At 44.0% G+C, this 19,678-nt stretch overlaps 1 protein-coding gene across 1 annotated transcript in view; it reads left to right on the top strand.

Moving 5' to 3' along the window:
* The window catches only part of PPP2CB (protein phosphatase 2 catalytic subunit beta), a 50,294-nt gene that overhangs the window by 18,680 nt on the left and 11,936 nt on the right, over positions 1-19,678 (top strand). Inside the window, exons 2-4 of the mRNA XM_006270034.4 lie at positions 14,741-14,950; positions 15,150-15,323; positions 18,690-18,779. Of these exons, the coding sequence (XP_006270096.1) occupies positions 14,741-14,950; positions 15,150-15,323; positions 18,690-18,779 (474 nt within the window). The remainder of the gene's footprint in view (positions 1-14,740; positions 14,951-15,149; positions 15,324-18,689; positions 18,780-19,678) is intronic.

The raw sequence follows: 19,678 nt of genomic DNA, 5'->3' as shown, positions 1-19,678 counted from the left end.
AGTCACATCAGCCAACTCCCTCAGCACCTTTGGGTGCATTCCATCTGGTCCCATGGACTTGTTTATGTCCAGATTTTCTAAATAGTCCCTAACCTCTTATTTACCAAATTGGCTGCTCACCTCCCCAGGCTGTGCTGCCCAGTGCAGTAGTCTGGGAGCTGAACTTGCTTGTGAAGACTAAGGTGAAAAAGTCACTGAGTACTTCAGCCTTTTCTGCATCCTCTGTCGCTAGGCTGTCTTCCCCTATTCAGTAAGGGGCCCACATTTTCCCTGAGACCTTTTTCTTGTTACTGACACGCTTTTAAAAACTCTTCTTGTTACCCTTAACATCCCTTGCTGTCTGTGATTCCACTTGTGCTTTGACCTTCCTGACTTCATCCCTGCGTACCCAAGCAATAGTCTTTATACTCCTCCCTATTTGTTTGTCCAGTTTTCCACTTCTTATAGCAGGGGTTTTCAACCTTTTTTGGTTGGTGTACCCCTGGTGGCCAGTTGATAAGCAGGGAGTCCCCCAGCTGGTTGACAAGCGGGAGGGGGTCCCCTGCACACGGCAGCAAACATGGAACCACTGGCAGCGAAACTGGAAGTGCCTGTGATGCTGCCACAAGTGCCCCCTGCTTCTCTGCAGCTGCTGCGTGCCCCCTGGGGTTTCCCAAGTACCCCCAGGGATATACATACCCCTGCTTGACAACCCCTGTCTTAAGCTTCCCTTTTGTGATTTAATTTACTAAAGAGTTTCTTGCTAAGCCAGTCTGGTTTTCTGCCATGCTTGCTGGTCTTGCTTCATGTTGGTATGGTTGTTCCTGCACTTTGGTGCACCACAGTTGCTTTTGTGGCTGCAACAACAGATAGTAATAAACTTGTTCTGCTTTTTCATGGTGAGTGTTTGTTTGCTTTATGGCAGGAGAGCGCTGGCAGGCTTGAGGTGCCATTCTCCAGATGCCCCAAGCAAGCAGCCCTGGGCCTTTAGGGACCCAGTCCTTCATGCCTTATGAATTTCTGTGAGGATTGGGCCCCTCAGGCCCTTGGAGCTCCTGTCTGTCTTCCCCTATTTACAGAGACACACCCCAAAGTTTACTAGGAATGTCTCTAAGTGGGGAATATATTCCCTGTTGTCTTGCCCATTGATTATGTGGGACAATGGGTAAATATGTGTTTTGCCCAGTGAAGCGGATCTACTGTGCCAGGACACATCCTGGCACAGCTTATGTACTCGATTTCATGATGTCTGTTCATTCCAACCGAGAAGCCTTCATGCTGTTTTGCTCAAGTAACTGAAATCCAGGCTGTGCATAGCCTTTGCTCATTGCTCTCGTCTCTCAAAAAGTTCAGCAATTCCATTAATGCTGTTGTAGTAGTAGGTTTACATATTCTGTACTATGTTTAGGGGTACCTTGCTGCCTGCTGTCCATCGGCATATACTCTTCTGTAGCTTTGTGAATGTTCCCTTGAGAGTGAACAAAAGAGAAATTGAATAACTTATGTGGCAAGTTTATGATCTGGGAGGGTTGGCTGAACTAAATTTTAACACACCTTTGGTAACAACATGGCTATAGAGGGACTTCTTTAAGTTATGGGGTAGCTACTACCATCATTGTGGCACGGGATGGAGGCTGTGGCAGCAGAAAAGGGTCTTCCTTGTCTTAGCCCACTCCACCTCTCCGAATAGCAGAAGTGGCATAGCTATGTGCCAAGATGGGGAGGGTAGGTAGGAAACTTGGCCACAAAGATGTTTTCACACCACTTACTTGCTGGAAAAAAAAGCTTGGTACTGTAGGCCAGACCTTACACATCAATGATTGTGGCAGCAAGAGACCACTGGCTTTAGTCAGAGGTTCTGCTTACTGACTAGGCTCAGCAGAGAACTCCTATGCCTGTAGTCCCTGGCAGCACATGAAGTGGCACATTTTGTTAGTCATTTGTCTCATCTATTCAATATAAGGTTATATAGGTAAATAAGTGAGGCTACATTTCAAGTTCCAGGCCAGTGCTGCACTGTTCCCCTGCTTCTCCCTGCACCCTCTTTCCTGCCTTGAGTCCCTGGCACACAGCCAGGTCGGGCAGGAGCTGCGTCAGCCACTCCAGGTACACCCATATGGCGAAGCCTGAAGTGACATGTGAGAACACAGCATGGCACCACATTAGCAGTGCCTGCATGCCTGCCAGGTCCTGGCCCAGTAGGGCCCAGATAACCTGTGGCTCCTGCCCCTTTTCCTACTGCACACCTTCCCTTGACAGTGGGGGGAACCATACTTGAACTTCGACTCTGGCTAGGGGCTGGGCTGGCTGGTCTACAAAGGGCTGCAGGGTTGGAGCTGTGCACAGACGGCCTTGCCAGGCAGAAGCCTGGCCAAGAGTTCAGTGCCCCTGCCTTGGAGTATACACTGGTGGTGGGGAAGGGTAGGCTGGACTAGGGTGGAGAGTGGCTGCCTGGCCACTGGTGCTGGTGCTTCTGCGGCTGCTGCAGCTGGCTGCAGTCTGGGGAAGGGAGAAGGGCAAGAGGCACCAAAAACTAGGGCAGTCACAGGCCAGATCTGGCCTGTGGGCTGTATGTTGGCCAGCCCTGGTGTATAGGACATACTTACTTCTCTAAACCGGGGTAATACTGACGTCCAATGTGGTGTGCCTACACTTTTTTTATGTAAAAAGCAATCATTTAAATTTTAATAACTTAATTTCTGGGGCAGTTTGTGAAGTCTCAGCTCCAAAATACTCTTAATGGATGTGCCTACATCATCTAGTACCTTACTGAGCAAATAGGTAATTCCTAAGACATACTGGAGAGGCTGGCATGAAAGATGGGACCAGATTTCTGAATCAGAACAGAAGCTCAGTTTCATCCCACTAGGGCAGGCCTGTTGGAGAAGTGGCCAAGCACAAGGAGAAGCTGAAAAATTTGTTTACCTCTCCTAGTTTCTAAAAGGAAAAAACTGTGAAGATAATTCGTTAGTTCTATGACCAGAAATATTTGAGTCAGTTAACTAACTACAGAATTCTTTTAAATCAGTTTTACGTATGCAGTAGTTTTATAAGCTCTTGCATATACATACAGCATATTTTAATGTAGTTCCATTTAACTAATAAACAGTATGAAAAATTGTTTTCATGCATTCCAGTTTGCACCAAAATACCATATTTTGCCGACCCCTGGGTTAGGGTGTAGTCTTGTGTTGTTGTGTCAGGATTGAATGTGTAGTTTTGCTTAGAGGTTAGACCAGGAGTGGGCAGTTATTTCCACTGGAGGGTCATGAAATTAATTTTGGTGAGCTGGCAAGGACCACAAGCATACACCCCTTGTCAAACTGCTAAGCCCTGCCCCTTGACAGGTCTCTCACCCCTGGACTGCCATCTTGGGACCTGAAATCCCACCCCTTAACTCAGGGGTGGGCAATTATTTTGGGCAGAAGGCCGCTTACTGAGTTTTGGCAAGCTGTCAAGGGCTACATGGGTAGCCCCATGCCTTGACAGGTGCCCTGCCCCGTGTTTGTCATCTTGGGACTGGATATCCTGCCCTCTAACTCCCAACCTTTGCCACCAGAAGTCCCTCCCCTTGTTCCTGAGAATAGTCCTTTCAGCATGGGGTTTTGTCATCTCAGAACCAGAAAAATACCAAATTATATTCTAAACATCAACATCTACAACATGCATTAATTTGGGGGTGGAGCAGGACTCGACCAGCCTTCCTCCTTAGTTCTGCTCGCTTCCCCTCAGTCCTACACACGCTGTATTTTGCTTGCCCCTGTCTTAACCTCTGACCCCACCAAAAGTCCCTCTACCTGCCCCAGAAGTACTCCTTTGGGAGGGGTGGGTTTTGCAGTTTTGGGACTAGAAGTCCTGTCCTGTCACATGGTCTGTGATGTAAGAAGGCCCACCCATCTGACACCAAACCTAGCCCCCTTGACTGGGAAACACTTCTCCTCTAGCAGACCCCCCCCCCCAATAGTGCAGGGCCTGTCCCTGGGACCTCAGAAGTTATGCCCTCTAGGCCACAAGACAAGGCACAGGCATGACCTAGCAAGTAGCAAGGGGTAGTGACCCCTCTAACAATCTGCCCCATTGCCTTCAACCAGTTAGTGGGGGTTTCAGGGGTGTCAGAATTCCCCAAGACTGGTTCCAAACCAGTGGAGTCAAGGGCTGCACACATACAATCTTTCCAAAGAAATCATTTTACTAAAGTATAGATTTAAAAAAACATACTAAATATTAAATATCTATTGTAAAAGATTTTAATTTTATTTAATAAAGTAATTTTTGTCCTGCTTTATGTTTTTTTTAGTAGCATATATAGAAGCGATTACAAAATTGTTCAAAATAAAGTCTTGCTTTTGTATGCTGTATGCCATCCAAAGTGTAGGTTCTCTCAGCTCTTTGCCTTCCTGATTGAGAATCTACCTTATTGGATGCTTCCCTTGAATGAATTACTGTAAATAGAAGACCATTGCAGGATGCGGACAACCTGGAGGGGGTACAAAGAAGAGACACTCACCTGATTAGAGACCTATAGGGAATATGGGATCACTGTGTCTAGCTGTGACCTTTTCTCCAGCAACACCCTGCCCACCTCACTGTGCCTAGTCCACACCCATCTAAGCATGTCTGAAAGGTTGCTTACAGTGCTTTACTCACCACAAAGGTGTAGATCAGTGTTTTTGAACCAGGGGTGCCACGAGCTCCTTGCCCCGGTCTTCTGAGTGGTTTGCGAGGAAAGGCTAAGGGACCTTAACCTCTTCAGCCTCTACAAGAGAAGGCTGAGTGGGGACCTTGTGGCAGTGTGCAAATTCATAAGGGGAGAGCAACATGAAGTAGGCGACAAGCTATTCACCAGGGCACCCCCTGGAATGACAAGGAACAATAGCCATAAACTAGTAGAGAGAAGGTTTAGGCTGGACATTAGGAGAAAGTTCTTCATGCTCGGGGTTGCCAGAATCTGAAATGGTCTCCCAAGTGAGGTGGTGCTCGCTCTATCCTTGGGGGGTCTTCAAGAGGAGACTGGACAGGCACCTGGCTGGGATCATATGACCCCAGGGTTGGTGACTCTCTTCTTGCCTGCCAGGGGCAGAGTCGGACTAGATGGCCCACTGAGGTCCCTTCTGACTATAAATCTATTTCACATGATGGAAGATTTAGGATTTCACAATACTGTTGACCCCATTGGGGGGGGGGGGGGAGCAAGAACTTTACAAGGAATGCTGAGAATATCTGAGACAAAGTTGCCACTCTTGCCACCACCCATCAGGAAGTGTATCAAAAAAGAAAATCAAGGCAGGAACAAATGTTGCAGGACAAATTTAATGTTATATATATTCAGAGGAGTGTTTCTCTCCTCCTGTCTGTCACTGAAAGAGTTCAAAGAACACTGATTCTTAAAGTTCTTAGCATGTATGAAATCACACCAAGACAAATATGTAGTATTACAACAGATAACAGAGCAAATATGCTGAAAGCAGTTAGGTAAGTGATTGACGTCCAAGAAACTGGGGAAGCAGAACAAGAAGTTCATAAGGAAGAGGAAACAAAAATTTATTATTTAAAAAAAAAATGTGGACCAAGATCATAGTAATTTGATTCAGATGATTGAAGAAATTAGATTTACTATATCTGCTGAGATTACTGGTGTAACCACATACTGCAGCTTGCAGTTGAAGATTCACTGAAGGGAAATATAATCTGGATGTATAATCTGGAGTACTGTGTCCAATTTTGGGCCTTCCACTACAGAAAGGATGTGGACAAGTTGGAGAGGTCCAGTGGAGGGCAACCAAAATAGTTTGGGGGCTGGGCACAAGACTTCTGAGGAGAGGTTGAGGGAACTGAGTTTTAGGCTACAGAAGAAAAGATTGAGGGGGAATTTGATAGCAGCCTTTAATTACCTGAAAGGGGGTTCCAAATAGGATGGAGCTAGACTGGTCTCCGTGGAGACTGATAGAACAAGGAGCAACGGTCTCAGGTTGCTGCAAAGAAAGTTTAGGTTGGATATCAGGAAGAACTTTCTCACTAGAAAGATGGTGAAGCGCTGGAACAAGTTGCCTAGAGAGGTGGTGGGATCTCCATCCTTGGGAGGTTTTTAAGGCCCATCTTGATAAAACCCTGGCTGGAATCATTTAGTTGGAGATTATCCTGCTTTGAGCAGGAGGTTGAACTAGCTGACCTTCTGAAGTCCCTCCCAACCCTAATTTTCTATGGTTCTGTGAATCTCTAACATAATTCATAAAGACTGTGAATGCAAAAAACTGAGAAGCCCAAAAACACTGGTAAGATTCAGGAAACTAAAGTCAAAACACCCGATCGTCAATTGTTCTACTAGATGACATTTAACTTACGTCGTGTTTGAGTGACCTGTGGAGCTCAGGTTTTCTGTCAGGATATGGCCACCTCAACTCTCAAACTTTATCAGATAGAAGCAGAATGGAATGCCTCTGAAAGCTTAACATCTGCGCGAAAGCCCGCTAATGTAACAAAAAAGATTCTTCAGTCTGAACTACTAAGGGTGGCATTACAAGTTACCTTTAAATCATCATAAAGATACTTAAGCATTCACCCATTAAAGGGTGTTAACTCATGCTAAGTATCTGAAATGTTTTAAACTTATGCCACTTCAGGAGAAGAGTTATCTTTGATCCATTTCACCCAAGTTGTTCCTGACAATTTTTAGTCTGCTCTAAGAAGGTAAAATGCTCTATTTTCATTCCAACAGCATCCCGAGATACACCATTCCCCACCCTTCCCTCTCCTTTGGTCTGTAGGTGAACTTTCAACTCTCCTGAACTCTATTGCCCAAGTGGTTGAAACTGACCCAGCCCAACCACCTCTCCCAACCCCAGCACATCCTGAGCACCCGGTTAACAGCTCACCAATGTGCTGCCTGCATGTGGGGTCAGGGCTGTGCAGTGTAGGTCCCTCCTGGGGGCCAGCAGTGATGGCAGCTGAAAGGAGCCACCACCACCTGGGCTGCCTAGAAAGCCAGTCTGGCTGTGGAGCCACCTCAGCCCTGCTGTGTGCCCAGGGGCGGCAGGATACACCGTGGTCAGACAGCGTGGAGCGGGTTAGCTCTGTGCTGTGCCTGGGTTCTGGCTGATTTGCTTGGACGGGAGCAAGTCTGGAGCAGGCATGGGGTGTGCTGGGGCCGCATGCTGCTGGTAGTGATGGAGAGGCACCACAGGATGTGCGGTCTCCAGGCTTTTGCAGGGCAGGGGCGCCAGTAGGACTGGGGGGGCTGTTGTGGGGGGGAGTGAGGGGCAGGGCTGTGGGGAGGGGGGAGTTGGGTACCAGCAGGGCCGGGGGACTGTGGACAACATTTAATTTTAATAACAGATTTGGGGGAGGGGGATTATCAAGGAGAACCAGGATCCCTGGTGATAACACTTCAGCCAGTTTTTTATAAAAGTGTTGAAACAGGAGAGAACAGACATACTGCAGAGTATATCAGTAGTCAGATATGCAAAATTCTACAGAAGATTGGCAGTGGTAAAGTATTTGCTTTGCTTACTGACAACACAAGTAATATTAAAGCAGCATGGGAAATCATAATGGACAAATATTCACATATTATTGCAATAGGATGTGCTTCCCATAACCTAAACTTGCTTCTTAATGATTTAATGACATTGGATACACTGCAGAAGATCTATAGAAGAGCAAAAGAAGTTATAAAATATGTAAATCTACTCATTGTAGCTTCGATCTTTAAGAAGAAGCAAGAAGAAAAGAATGGGAAGAATAAAATGGTGACACTCAAACTTTGTAGTAAAACTAGATGGGGTGAGGAGGGAGGGTGATCTCATTTGAAAGTTTAATGAAAAACAAAGGTCTTCAAGAAACAGTGATCACCAGGGATCCTGGTTTTCCCGATTAAAAAAAAAAAAAAAAATCAAATTCTCTGATAAAACCCCCCCCAAATCTGTGATTAAAATGAAAGGCCCCTCACTCCCCCCACCGAACCCTGGCCCTGCTGGTGCCCCTCACTCTCCCCACCCTCCCGCCTCCCACCACAGCCCCCTGGCCGTGCCAGTGACCCTCACCCCCCCAGCCCTCCTCGTGCCCCTCACCCCCCACTCACAGTCCCCTGCCAGAGGGGCCCCCCATCTGCCAGGGCTACAGGGCCAGGGACCTGGGTCTATAGCCCCCTGCCCCTGGCTGGAGGTGGCAGCTGCTGCACCAGAGCAGAGCACAGAGTGTGGCTCCCTCCTACCCCCCCATACCACCCCAATTGCATGCTACAGGCTCATTGGAGGAGCCAGCTCCCCACCCTGCCCCCCCAGAGCATGCGCAGCACTGGGGAACCAGCCTCACCCCTGCCTGCCCCCCAGATGAGCCACCCGTGGCCTGCCAGAACCCTGCTGCTGCATGTTGCAGCCTCAGGCATCAAGCGCCACGCACTGTCTGGCTGGGCAACAGTCCCAGCCCTGCCTGACTCCCTCCCTTCCTATGGGGGTCTCAATCTCTCTCCCCACCACTTACCTGCAGGAACTGCTCTCCAGGCTTCCTGGCGGCCATGTGTATATACATGCTATGGCACCCCATGCCTGACTGCCCTCCACCCACTCCCTCCCATCCCCTTGCAGGCTGGAACTCTGCCTGCCTACAGAGAACCGCTTGCAAAACTGTAAAATCCGTGGGTTTCTCCAGTAAAATGAGAAATCCGCATTTGCCTCTGGTAAAATGTAAAACCCATGATTTTCTCCATTTTCCCATGGGAAGTGAAAAATCCAGATCCCTGGTGATAACCAAAGATTTTAAAGTAGTCCAAAGGGTAAGGAACACTATACTTGATGACTGAGGATGTCTTCTAAGACCAGATGCAGAACTCCCTAAAGATTCTAAAGCCAGATTTTTCAGCAATCGCTACATCTGAATGAGAGTGTGCTTTTGTCAGACATTCCTTATCTAATGGCTCAGATAAAATCACCTGCTTGACAATGTAAGTATAACTCCACTTATGAGTATGGAAAAGTGAAAGACTTCATTGACAGGCAGGAGGAATTTTTTTGCCAGCCAATTTACACTGCTCCAAATCTTTTGGGTTCAAGATTCAAAGGTAGAAGTGTTAGCAGTGATAGTGCTGCTGCATTTGACTGGATTACGAAACAAGCAACGCACTTAAGACTTGATGTTGGTGTCGCTGCCGTGCACTGCAGCAAGGGGTCCGGGGCCTTAGGGGCCTGGCAGGCAGGTACTTGTGACGCTTGGAGTGGAATTAGGCACGAACGCTTATTGGTTGCAGAGCAAGATTGTTTACTTACGCCGTCAAGGTGGTGAATGACGGAGGTCAGAGATAGTTAGTTACAGCTTAGAGTTCGTTAGGTCGGTCTGCAGATATATATGGGCCGGCGGTCGGCAGGTTATGGCTTATCGAGCATGCAGGTTAAGGATACGCCTAGGAGGTCGCAGTGGGGATGATATTGATGAATGATCAGCTCATCAATTTACTCTGTGACGTGTGTTCAGAGGTCTCCGATTTTGCGGAAATGCAAGCAGGTTTTATTTGTGTAATAGCCAATTATATTTCGCCATGTCATAAATTTAATTAGAATCGCCAGTTATATAGTGGTCTCCTCTAGGGTCTTGTTGCAGGGCTACTCCCAGTTTTACTCTGACCAATTATAATGATTTATGTAAAGCACAGAAGGCAAACGTTTTCTCTCTTGTTAGTGTCGCAGCTATAAATCTCTTTTTGGCATGCACAGCAAAAAGGCTGTTACCAGCATCTTGTTAACCCTTAGTTAACCTAGTGCGGAATGAGAATGCTTTGAATAGTATCTCTTGCTTGTGGCATGGGCATTGCTTAATTGGGTTGTGACAGTTGGCAAGGTATGTTCAGATGTTGCAGAATACAGAACATGGTCAGGTATTTGGTCCAGGAGTGCAGTCCGGGACTCTGCCAAGCATGGTGGCAAGACCTTTGTACAACACAGCCTCAGATTCCATTTGCTTCTTGCCTGCTTCAGATTCCTTTGTCTTCTCCAGCATGTGAAAGAATCTGGTTTATGTTTGGAAATATACACACCAAATCAAGAAATAAACTAACCTGTGAAAGAGTAGAGAAGCTTGTTTTAATCCATGCAAACCTTTGGTTTTTTGAAGTCAAATGAAGGCTCAAATTCAGCATCAGAAAATATTGATATTTTAGAAACTCAGTGTGACTGATTAGGCAAAGAAACTTGTGATGCTAATATTTTCAGGGATATATTTGATTGTTTAAATTACATTTTGGTTTCATGTGGGAATTTTTTTTGTCTCCACCTTTTAAGGGATTTTTTTTTTTCTGAGTTTTTTTTCTAAAAATGGGAGTTTCTTCTCTTTCTGGAGAGTGCTGACTGTATGGAGGAGACTTTCTAAGTCCAGATAATAAAAACTTCCTTTTGTTTACTACAGTGTTAATGGTTGCTAGTTTCAACTTTTATTTTTTCCCTAGTTCTCACAAACTGGCAAAAAGTAAGAGATGCTTAAGTACTTTAGGGTGCAGCAGCTTGTAGCTCCATCTGTAACCATAATTACAAATAATTTAAATGCCTTGGTTTTATTCAGATAAAACATTTATACTTTAAAATTTCATAAATATACCAAACGTTACAATTTTATGTGCTAATTAAGTTATACATAACAGTCAATGTAGATAGATAAGAAAATAAATATTGCTTATTTCAGTTTTTCCCAAAATCTAAATTTTTTCCCCAAAAAACACTTTTTTGATTTCACAGCTTCAAAATTCCCAGTAATTTTACATCTCTATTTCAGTGGTCTTTTTAAACATCGAGGACATGGTGGTTTGTCGCTTGCTTTGTCCTTCAGCCTCTGAAGCAGCCTTTCTCTTCTGGTGTACTTCTGATTATAAATGGCAGTTGATACTATTTGTTCTTGCCAGATCCAAAGTCACGTTACATGAGGAGCAGAAGAGCTTGCACTGTGCAAAATGCTGAAATCATAGCAAAGAGGGACCAGCCCCAACTATATAATCCCAGCTAAGGCTTTGCTTAGCTGGTTAGATGTGGGGTGAGACTGGGAGGGATGGGGAAGAGGGTTCCCTCTGCTGGGTGCCTGCCCCCATAGAGTATGGGGCAGGGGCTGCCCCAAGCCCAGTGCAGGGGAAAAAACGTGCTAAACAACCTTTCAAAATCTGCTAGATTAATAGTGAGGGGCAGGGGGAATCTGAAATCTTACACCCTGTAAAGAAAGTTTCACTGCTTACTCAGACTGGATGACAACCCAGGTTTAGAGGTCTTAGAGTCTGTCAGTTTCAAAATTAAAATAAAATCCTTGCTTTGTGCACACAAGGAGAGTGGGACCTCTAGCCTTTTCTGGTTTGGACTCATGCAAGTCCAAATCAGAAGTCTCTCTTCCCTATGGAGGTGACAACAGAAGAAGCAAATATGCCTATTATTTTAATATTCACTCATTGAGCAGTTAAATAGTTGTCTGTGCAAGAGAAGGGAAGGTACAGAGCAGTCCTGGGCAGGAACAGTGTGGGGGTCACATGAATACCTTCTGAAACGAGTAGGCAATTATTTGGGCTGGAGGGCCGTTTAATGAATTTCTCTGAGCTGTTAAGGGTAGGGCAGCTCCCCACCACCGCGCACACCTCCAGCTGGGGGAGCAGGGGTGGGGGGTTTGAAACTGCTGTTAAAGTTCCGGTTCAGGTTCAAAACAACATACTGATTCATACTGGTTCTTTTGTTCTGGTTCAGTTCTGGTTTCACTTCCTGCTTATGCATATCCCAGATTTAAAGCTTATGTAAGTATAGGCTGACTATTATATAAGGTGACTATAATCATTTGACAGGAATTGGGGGCACCAGCACATGTACCTCCCCATGCCCCTCCCTGCATGCCTCCCAGGAGTGGGGCTGGGCAGGGCAGGGCAAGACAGTGCAGCACGTGCTTAGTCCTGCCTGTAAATTGATTACAAATAATAGACTAATATGTTACTTGTGGAAGTGATTATACTCTTTCTGGGAAATGGTATCTTATTGACCTGTGGCCAACAGGTGTGTAGGACTTCATATTCCCATTTACTTTAAGTAATTGACATGATTCTCAAAAATGTCTTGCGGATGAACCTGGAGGGTATAAACTAAGGCTTATTATTGTAAGTATAAATGAAGGCTCAGCGTAAGATTGTGGGCAAACTTGCAGCTTATGAAATAAGGGGATAGTGCTGTGTAGAACCAAGTATAGTATGAGAAGGTACTGTTGTATATAATACAGCTACCCACTGCTGTTACTCCTTCACTCTTGGCCCTGGCATCACATGATTGAGAAAAGTCTTAGCCTCTGCCTGGTTTTGTTTTGCCAACACAAAACAGAAAATAACACATTTATTTGAAGATTCCACCCCTGTACTATGACAATGAATGACTGGGAATAGCCTGTATTTTCTCACATACAGTACACATCTGTTCCCCCAAAATCAGGACCCTTCCCCCCAGCATTGGGAGGGTTGTTTTAAGTGGGGAAGCTGGAAAAGAAGCCAGCCTGGAGACACTGTACATGCTATGCAGCTGCCAAGATGGCCCCCCAGATGGCAGTCCTGTGTTAACCCTCTCAAAGCCATAGTTTTGGCTGAGCTCTGTAGCTTGTGCCTGAAGAATTAACTGAGCTGCTGGTATTATATCGATGAGGTTTGCTCTGTGGCAACAATACTTTATTTACAGGACCTTATATAAAGATCTAAAGTCTTGCTATTACCATAGTAGGAGATCAGGAAAACAGGAATGAGGGATACAGAAAGTGTGACAGGATGTCAGTGAAAATATAAATAGGTAGAAATTAGAAAAACCAAAAGGTAAAACAGGGAAGAGAGGGGGAAGAAAGCAGGGGGAAAAAAGCAGGGGGAAAAAAGCCAGAGGAAGACACTACAGTAATAATAGTACACGGTTAAAAAAAGAGGCTCTCAAAGAAAAAGGAAATGGTTGGAAATCAGGAAGACAAAAGGCAGAAAAGGTGGGGAGAAAAGAGGTCAGGTCAGGCAGGTACCTGATAGATCAGATGTCAGGCAGGATGTAATGTATCATAAATCCAATGTCTATATTGAGTCCATGATTTTTTGTATCCAGTATATTTATGAAGTGAAGTTCGTAGGCTCGTCTATGAAAAGTGTGTTGTAAGTTCCCTTTGAGGATTAGAACTGAGAGATCAGAGAGGGAGTGATTATCTTGTGAGAAATGTGCCCCCACAGGTAGTTGGGTATTCTTTCTTGGATAGGTTTTCAGTGTATGTTCATTTGGGTGTGTAGTTGTTGTTTGGTTTCTCCTACATACTTTCCATCAGGGCATTTGGTGCACTGGATGAGATGCATGACATTCTTGGAGGTGCAGGTGTAAGATCCAGGGATGGTGATCGTTCTGTTCTGGGGTATAGTTATTGTGGGGGTGATGGAGATGTGTTGGCAGGTTTTGTATTTCTTGTCCTGGCACGGTCTGGATCCACTGGGTGTGACTTGGGTCATAGGGAGTTTGCTTCTGGTGATGAGGTTAGTGAGGTTCAGTGCTTGTTTAATGGCTAGGATGGGTGGTTCTGGAAAAATCTCTTTAAGAATGGGGTCTTCCTCTAGTATGGGTTGCAATTGTTTGAAGATTTTCTGTATAGGTTCCAGGGAAGGATGGTTTGTCATAACTAATGGTGTGCAATTCGTGGGTGTTTTCTTTTTGTACTGCAGCAAATCTTCACGTAATATCCAGGTGATCTTGCCCTACTGCCCTCTGTGGACCAGTGGATGCCTCTGTCCCCCCTATCTGGCCCCTATGGCCATGCATTCAAGCCCTGGGCCCCAAGCTCTACACATCGTCCAGGCTGGGCAGCAGCTCCAGCCCCAGCCTTGCCCAACCCCCTCCCTCCCTCCCTCCCTCCCTCCCTATAGGGGCCTCCATCCCCCCTATACCAGACTTACCTGCCAGAGCTGCTCTCTAGCCTGGTGGCCATGTGCATGTTCACATGCATATGGCGTCCCTTGCCTAACCGCTCTCCTCCCCCTCCCCCCAGCAGCTTGCAAGCTGAAACTCTGCCAGCCTGCAAGGGGAAACCCATCATTTCTCATGTTTTTCTCCTTAAAATGAGAAAATCTGAGTTTTACCTCATTTTTCCATGGTGAATGGAAAACCAGGATCCCTGCTTATAAGTACCTGTATGTGGGAAAATGTATTATGTAAGGGGGCATTTAATCTGACAAAGGTTTGACAGAATCCAATAGTTTTAATGTGGCTTGACACATTCAAATGAGCAGTGAGGAAATCATTTAACAGTAAGGAACTGTCCTTTGGAAAACAAGCTTCTTGGGGATTTATCATTACTTTTTTTTCTTAATGGATTTATAATTACTTTTAAATATTTACATTGTCACTGGGATGTCTTTCCGGCCTGTGTTGCACAGGCAATCCAGTTGGGAAGTTATGATGTGATACCTTGTGACCCATAATATGTGAATTTATAAGCCTTGTTTTATCAACATTTTTGGATTGTTTGTACTTTTACAGAAATCTCAAACTTAATATGCTTTAAAATAGGGAGTTTAGCAAAAATTTCAATTATCTGATCTCTAGCTAACACAAGGTTGGTCATCTCTCCTCAAAGTAATTTTTAATATGCACTGTCTGTTCATCTCCAAAATTGGGTTTTCTAGTGGCTTGGTACTTGTTAACCTCTCAGGAAATTGGCGTTGTATTTAGTAGGCACTGAAGTAGCTGCTAAATCTGCTTGCAGAAAAGTTTCCTAATTTCATCCATATATTTTTTTCTCCTCTCCTCCCCAGGCTAAAGAAATACTTACAAAAGAATCCAATGTACAGGAGGTACGTTGTCCTGTTACAGTCTGTGGGGATGTCCATGGTCAATTTCATGATCTTATGGAACTCTTCAGGATTGGGGGAAAATCACCAGATACGAACTACTTATTTATGGGTGACTATGTGGACAGAGGTTATTACTCCGTGGAAACCGTGACCCTTCTTGTAGCATTAAAGGTACAGTGTGACATCTTTATTTTAAAATCTCTTATTTGGGGATTTCTGGAGTAAATTGTGGGAGGGCTAAGGAGAAAGATTATTTGGAATGTATTTTTAGGGCAGAAGACTCTTATTGGAAAGACGCTTAATTTCTCATTGGTTCATAATAGCATGTAAATAATAAAATTATAAAAATCTGTTCTCTTTCTGCCAAAAGGTGCGTTATCCAGAACGCATTACAATACTGAGAGGAAATCATGAGAGCAGACAAATTACACAAGTATATGGATTTTATGATGAATGTCTACGAAAGTATGGAAATGCTAATGTTTGGAAGTATTTCACAGACCTATTTGATTATCTTCCGCTAACAGCTCTAGTAGATGGCCAGGTAAGCTCTTATGCATTATAGAGGGATTAATTCATCTTTCTTGAAAGCAACAGTTGTTTGGCACTGTCTAATCTAGTCCAGTGATTCTCAACCAAATGAGATCATTTCAAGGATGCCCTGGGGTGCCATGCAATGTTAGCACTGTTAGGTATACAAATATGATTCACAATATAAACCCAGAGATTTTAAAAGGGACTCCATAAACTCAAAAAACATTTTGACCTGTTATGGTCTTTCTGAGTTGTTTGCAAGAGTAGAATTGCTGTTTTTCTGTAGTCAGAAAACAAATGAAGAGCTGGCATTTTATTCAGAGGTTGTCTTTAGTTTAATGAGGGGTGCCTCAAGTTTGTCAAGGTGCCTTGAACCTTGAGTCTCAAAAGGTTGAGAACCATTGATCTAGTTTGACTTCTAAAAGAACTTGGAGAAAATGGTCCTTTGAAGAGTTTTTGTCATACTCTGAGTATAGCACATAATACAAAGGGGTTTTTTTTCTTGTCAGGCGAGAAAAAAAAAAGCTTTTGTTTTGTTTGATTTACATTAAAATGGGTTTTTCCTTTCCCATATAATTTCCTTTTGACATCAGTGCACTTTGTTTGGTGCAGCTGCAGCTTACAGCAGTTCGAGCTCTGTGTGTCAAGAAACTGCTGCAAGTTGCTACATTACCATGGACATCCTTTTCCTAAAGGTTTTCCTTCAACTTGGGAGAGCAAGTTCAGTAAATAAACTGGATGGGAAGCGGTTTAGAGCCGTGTTTGGTTGTTGTGATTACTGCAACCTGGGATGTGTGAAGTGAAGCAGTATTTACCCTTATACCACCCACAACTTGTTTTGAGGAGGCAGAATGCAGGGGGAAGGGATATTTTTTCCATAATCTTCCTACCACAGAATGGATTCACCATGGCTGAAAGCTCACAGCTGTGTAGAGAAGGAGCAGAGTCCACTTATCAGCATCACCCACCTTCTGGCTCCTCAGCTAGACCCTGTCACAGTAGCTACCAAATTGGTAGCAGCTTTTGGCTGTTCCTCCTCTGTACTGCCAAAAGAGCACAAGCCCTAAGGCATCCATTCTGGCATTCCCATACCTCCATTCCAGCACAGAAATCAACTTCTTTAAAACATGCATCCTGGTTTTGAAGCTCTAATTTTGGGGGGGAATAGGCAGTATGTGATGTGGTATGCCAGTAAATACAGTAAGTTCTCAGAGAAGCAGTGCTTTGTATGGCACTTGTTCTTGATGGCAGTGGTTTGTTTGCATAGTGTTCCCTATTGATGATTGTGTTCCTTGAGAGACCTTTCCAACTGATACCATAGTCTGAAATTTCGTCGGAGATGGAGACTGTCCATTGAATGCTTTCCTGTTCAGCTTCCAAATCAGTGGTGAACCTTGTCTCATCCTGAATCACAGTCCTGATTATGACCTTTTTTTTTTTTTTTTTTTTTCTTTTCCTCCCTGTGTTTGCTTGAAACTGCCCCAAAGTTGCCTGGAAGTGTCAAGCTAGTTCTCTTCTGATCAGCCTTCAACATTCTGAGCACTCTTCTCGACTCCTTTGTCATAGTCTTAGCTTAGGCTGGCTGGCATGCACTGATCCATTTCATGTCTGCTGCCAGTGATGTCCTTGACTATCTTATGTCATTAACAGGGATCCAGATTTTGCATTCACTGCAGAAAAACTTGTATTTTCTCCTTTAAAAGGGAAAAATGCAGATTTTCTCCTTTAAAGGAGAAAAACACAGGCAACAACAGTTTTCCCTTGCAGGCTGGCAGAATTCCAGCCTGCAAGGGGCTGCTTGGGGCTAGGGAAGCTTGATGCAGGGGGTGCTATATGCATGCTTTGGTCATGGCAGCTGGGGCTTAGGTGCTGCTGAGGAGGGGCAGGGGGCTGCAGGCCCTGGACCCATAGTCCTGGCAGCTGGGGGCCCCTTCCAGCGGGGGGGGGGGGGGGGTGCAGGGAGCTGTGGGTTGGGAGTGAGAGGCAAGAGCATGTGCAGGGGCAGGGTACCAGCATATCAGAGCTGCTCAGCACCACGAAGCAGCAGGGGGACAGCTGCAGGTGGACCCTTTCTGGTGAGTGAAGGGGCAGGGGGAACTCTGATTTTTTGTGATTAAAAAATAAATAAAATCAAATGCCAAAATATATAGGTATTTAGAATTTATTTTATTTTAATGATTGAGGCACTGGGAGGCTTCCAAATTGCTTTAAAATTATAAATATATCAATAAAACATTGTGTTCAGTTGATACCTGTCTATATAGTGGTTTCATTTTAATCACAGAAAAAAATGCGGATTTGGGGCATTTTAATCAGAGATTTTTATTTTTTTTTAATCAGAGAATCTCTGGTTCCCTGGAGATTAATCGCCATCTTGTGGGGACTGCATTGACTTGTGGTTTTGTATAGGCCTTTCTTGGGAACCTCTTCCTTTCGCTCATCCTCCTTGCCTTAAATCCAGCTCTGTGCTTTTACTTACGTATTTATGTATATGTTATGGCATATGGAGGGACATCATCCTTTGTTGTATTCTTACGGATCACCTGTAGGGTCAGGATACTTTCATATGGAAGTATTCGGTCATTGCTCTGATCTAAATCTTCATTTTTTTCCCTTAATATTTTTACTGGCTGACTTGGGCCCATCAGCTAAAGGTTGTTTCTTCCTTTCTCTTCTCCTCCCCCACATAAAAAGTGGCTATTAACAAGTACATCGGATATCAATACTATAATCTCTAAAAAATTGTTGGAATATAATTGTTTTTAATAATCTCACTAGAGTACTCCTTGTAGGCATTGTAGAGGCATTTTGCTGGCATATGTGCAGTATTCAGCTCCTGTAAAGTAATTTTTAAGATGTAGAAACTGCCTGTGCAGCTGGTGGAACTTCCACAGGCACTGTCCTAGAGTGAAGTGACATGTGAGTAAGGTTAAGGAGATGTGACCAGGTTGGTTTAAGATGTGAGATGAGGAAGAGGGTGTTGGTCTTTTCAGCACTTGCCTACTTAATCCTTCAAGCTATTATAGGATTTTAAGTTTCTTCTGGTTCACCACTTCACTCTTTAGGAACCCAACATGATACACAATGACTGTTTCATAATTTAAAGTTCTGTTGTGAGGCAAAACACTTCTGAAATAGTAATTGAAGAAATATGACCTGACATCTTCATAGGACCCTTTTCGCTGTTTTAGTTTTACTTTAAAACTTTGCATATGGCATTCAGAGGCTTCGTTTTCATTTTAAATGAGCTGTGACGTTTTGCCATGAGAGTTAGAACTGTATAAAACTAAACAACTCTAAAGTCAGCTAATTCTTACCTTTTAAGCTGTTATTTTGATGATATGATTAATATTTTTATCACTTTATTCCTGGACAGATATTCTGTCTCCATGGTGGTCTCTCTCCATCTATAGATACATTGGATCACATCAGAGCTCTGGATCGCCTACAGGAAGTTCCACATGAGGTAACATAAAAATATATGGTTTATAATTTACAAATTTTTAGTTTTTTAATGCAAATTTACTCTATTCTAAAATCCACTTTACTACAATGAGAGAACCCTGTAACAAATTGTACTTCTATTAAGTTAGAGTGATATGGTTTTAAACAAGCAAGTCAAACCAGTGTATTTGGATAAGAAAATCTGCAAGAGGAGATGGTAATATTTCCTAATATTTGCCAGGAGCTGATTCCTGTATGCACCAGTCCTCTTACTGATTTTTTTTAAATTCATTTTCATGGCTTGAATAAATGCTTCTCTTATATTAATAACTTTGGCAAGTACAAAGGTATAATTTTATGGAGGGAGGATAAAACCAACCAACAGGAGGAGTGAGTGCTTGTAAAAGTGAAGTGAAAGAAACTAAAACCTGAACAAATAGTAATATTCTCCCCCACTTCATTCAAATACCCATGTGAAAGAAGGTGAAAGAAAAAATTGTGTTTTGTGCTAAAAAGTGGAATGGTCCAACTGACACAAAACACCCACTAGCTAATCAAAGGGCCGACATATTCTGAGATTTCATCTATATAGAATTTTTTCTGTTTGAAACACTTTAAATGAATGTTTAAATGAATAAAACATCAGGCCCTTGTTTCAAAGGTAATGTTAAAAATGTTAGTAACCTAAGCCAGTATACAGTGGTATTTGCAAAATCATGCAGACTGCCTGCAACTTAAGGTGTGAACTGCCCCATACTTTCTTTGAGATCACTCGGATGTTTTAAATGCTAGAGGTAACTGCCTCACTGATCTCTCTGTCTAGCTCAAGGGTGGGCAGTTATTTCGGGGGGGGGGGGGACTTAAGTTTTGGCAAACTATCAAGAGCTGCATGGGTAGCCCCACCCCTTGACAGGTGCCCCG

The sequence above is a fragment of the Alligator mississippiensis genome, chromosome 2 (assembly GCF_030867095.1).
Source record: "Alligator mississippiensis isolate rAllMis1 chromosome 2, rAllMis1, whole genome shotgun sequence".
Lineage (NCBI taxonomy): Eukaryota > Metazoa > Chordata > Crocodylia > Alligatoridae > Alligator > Alligator mississippiensis.
This window is presented reverse-complemented; position numbering and strand designations above follow the sequence as displayed.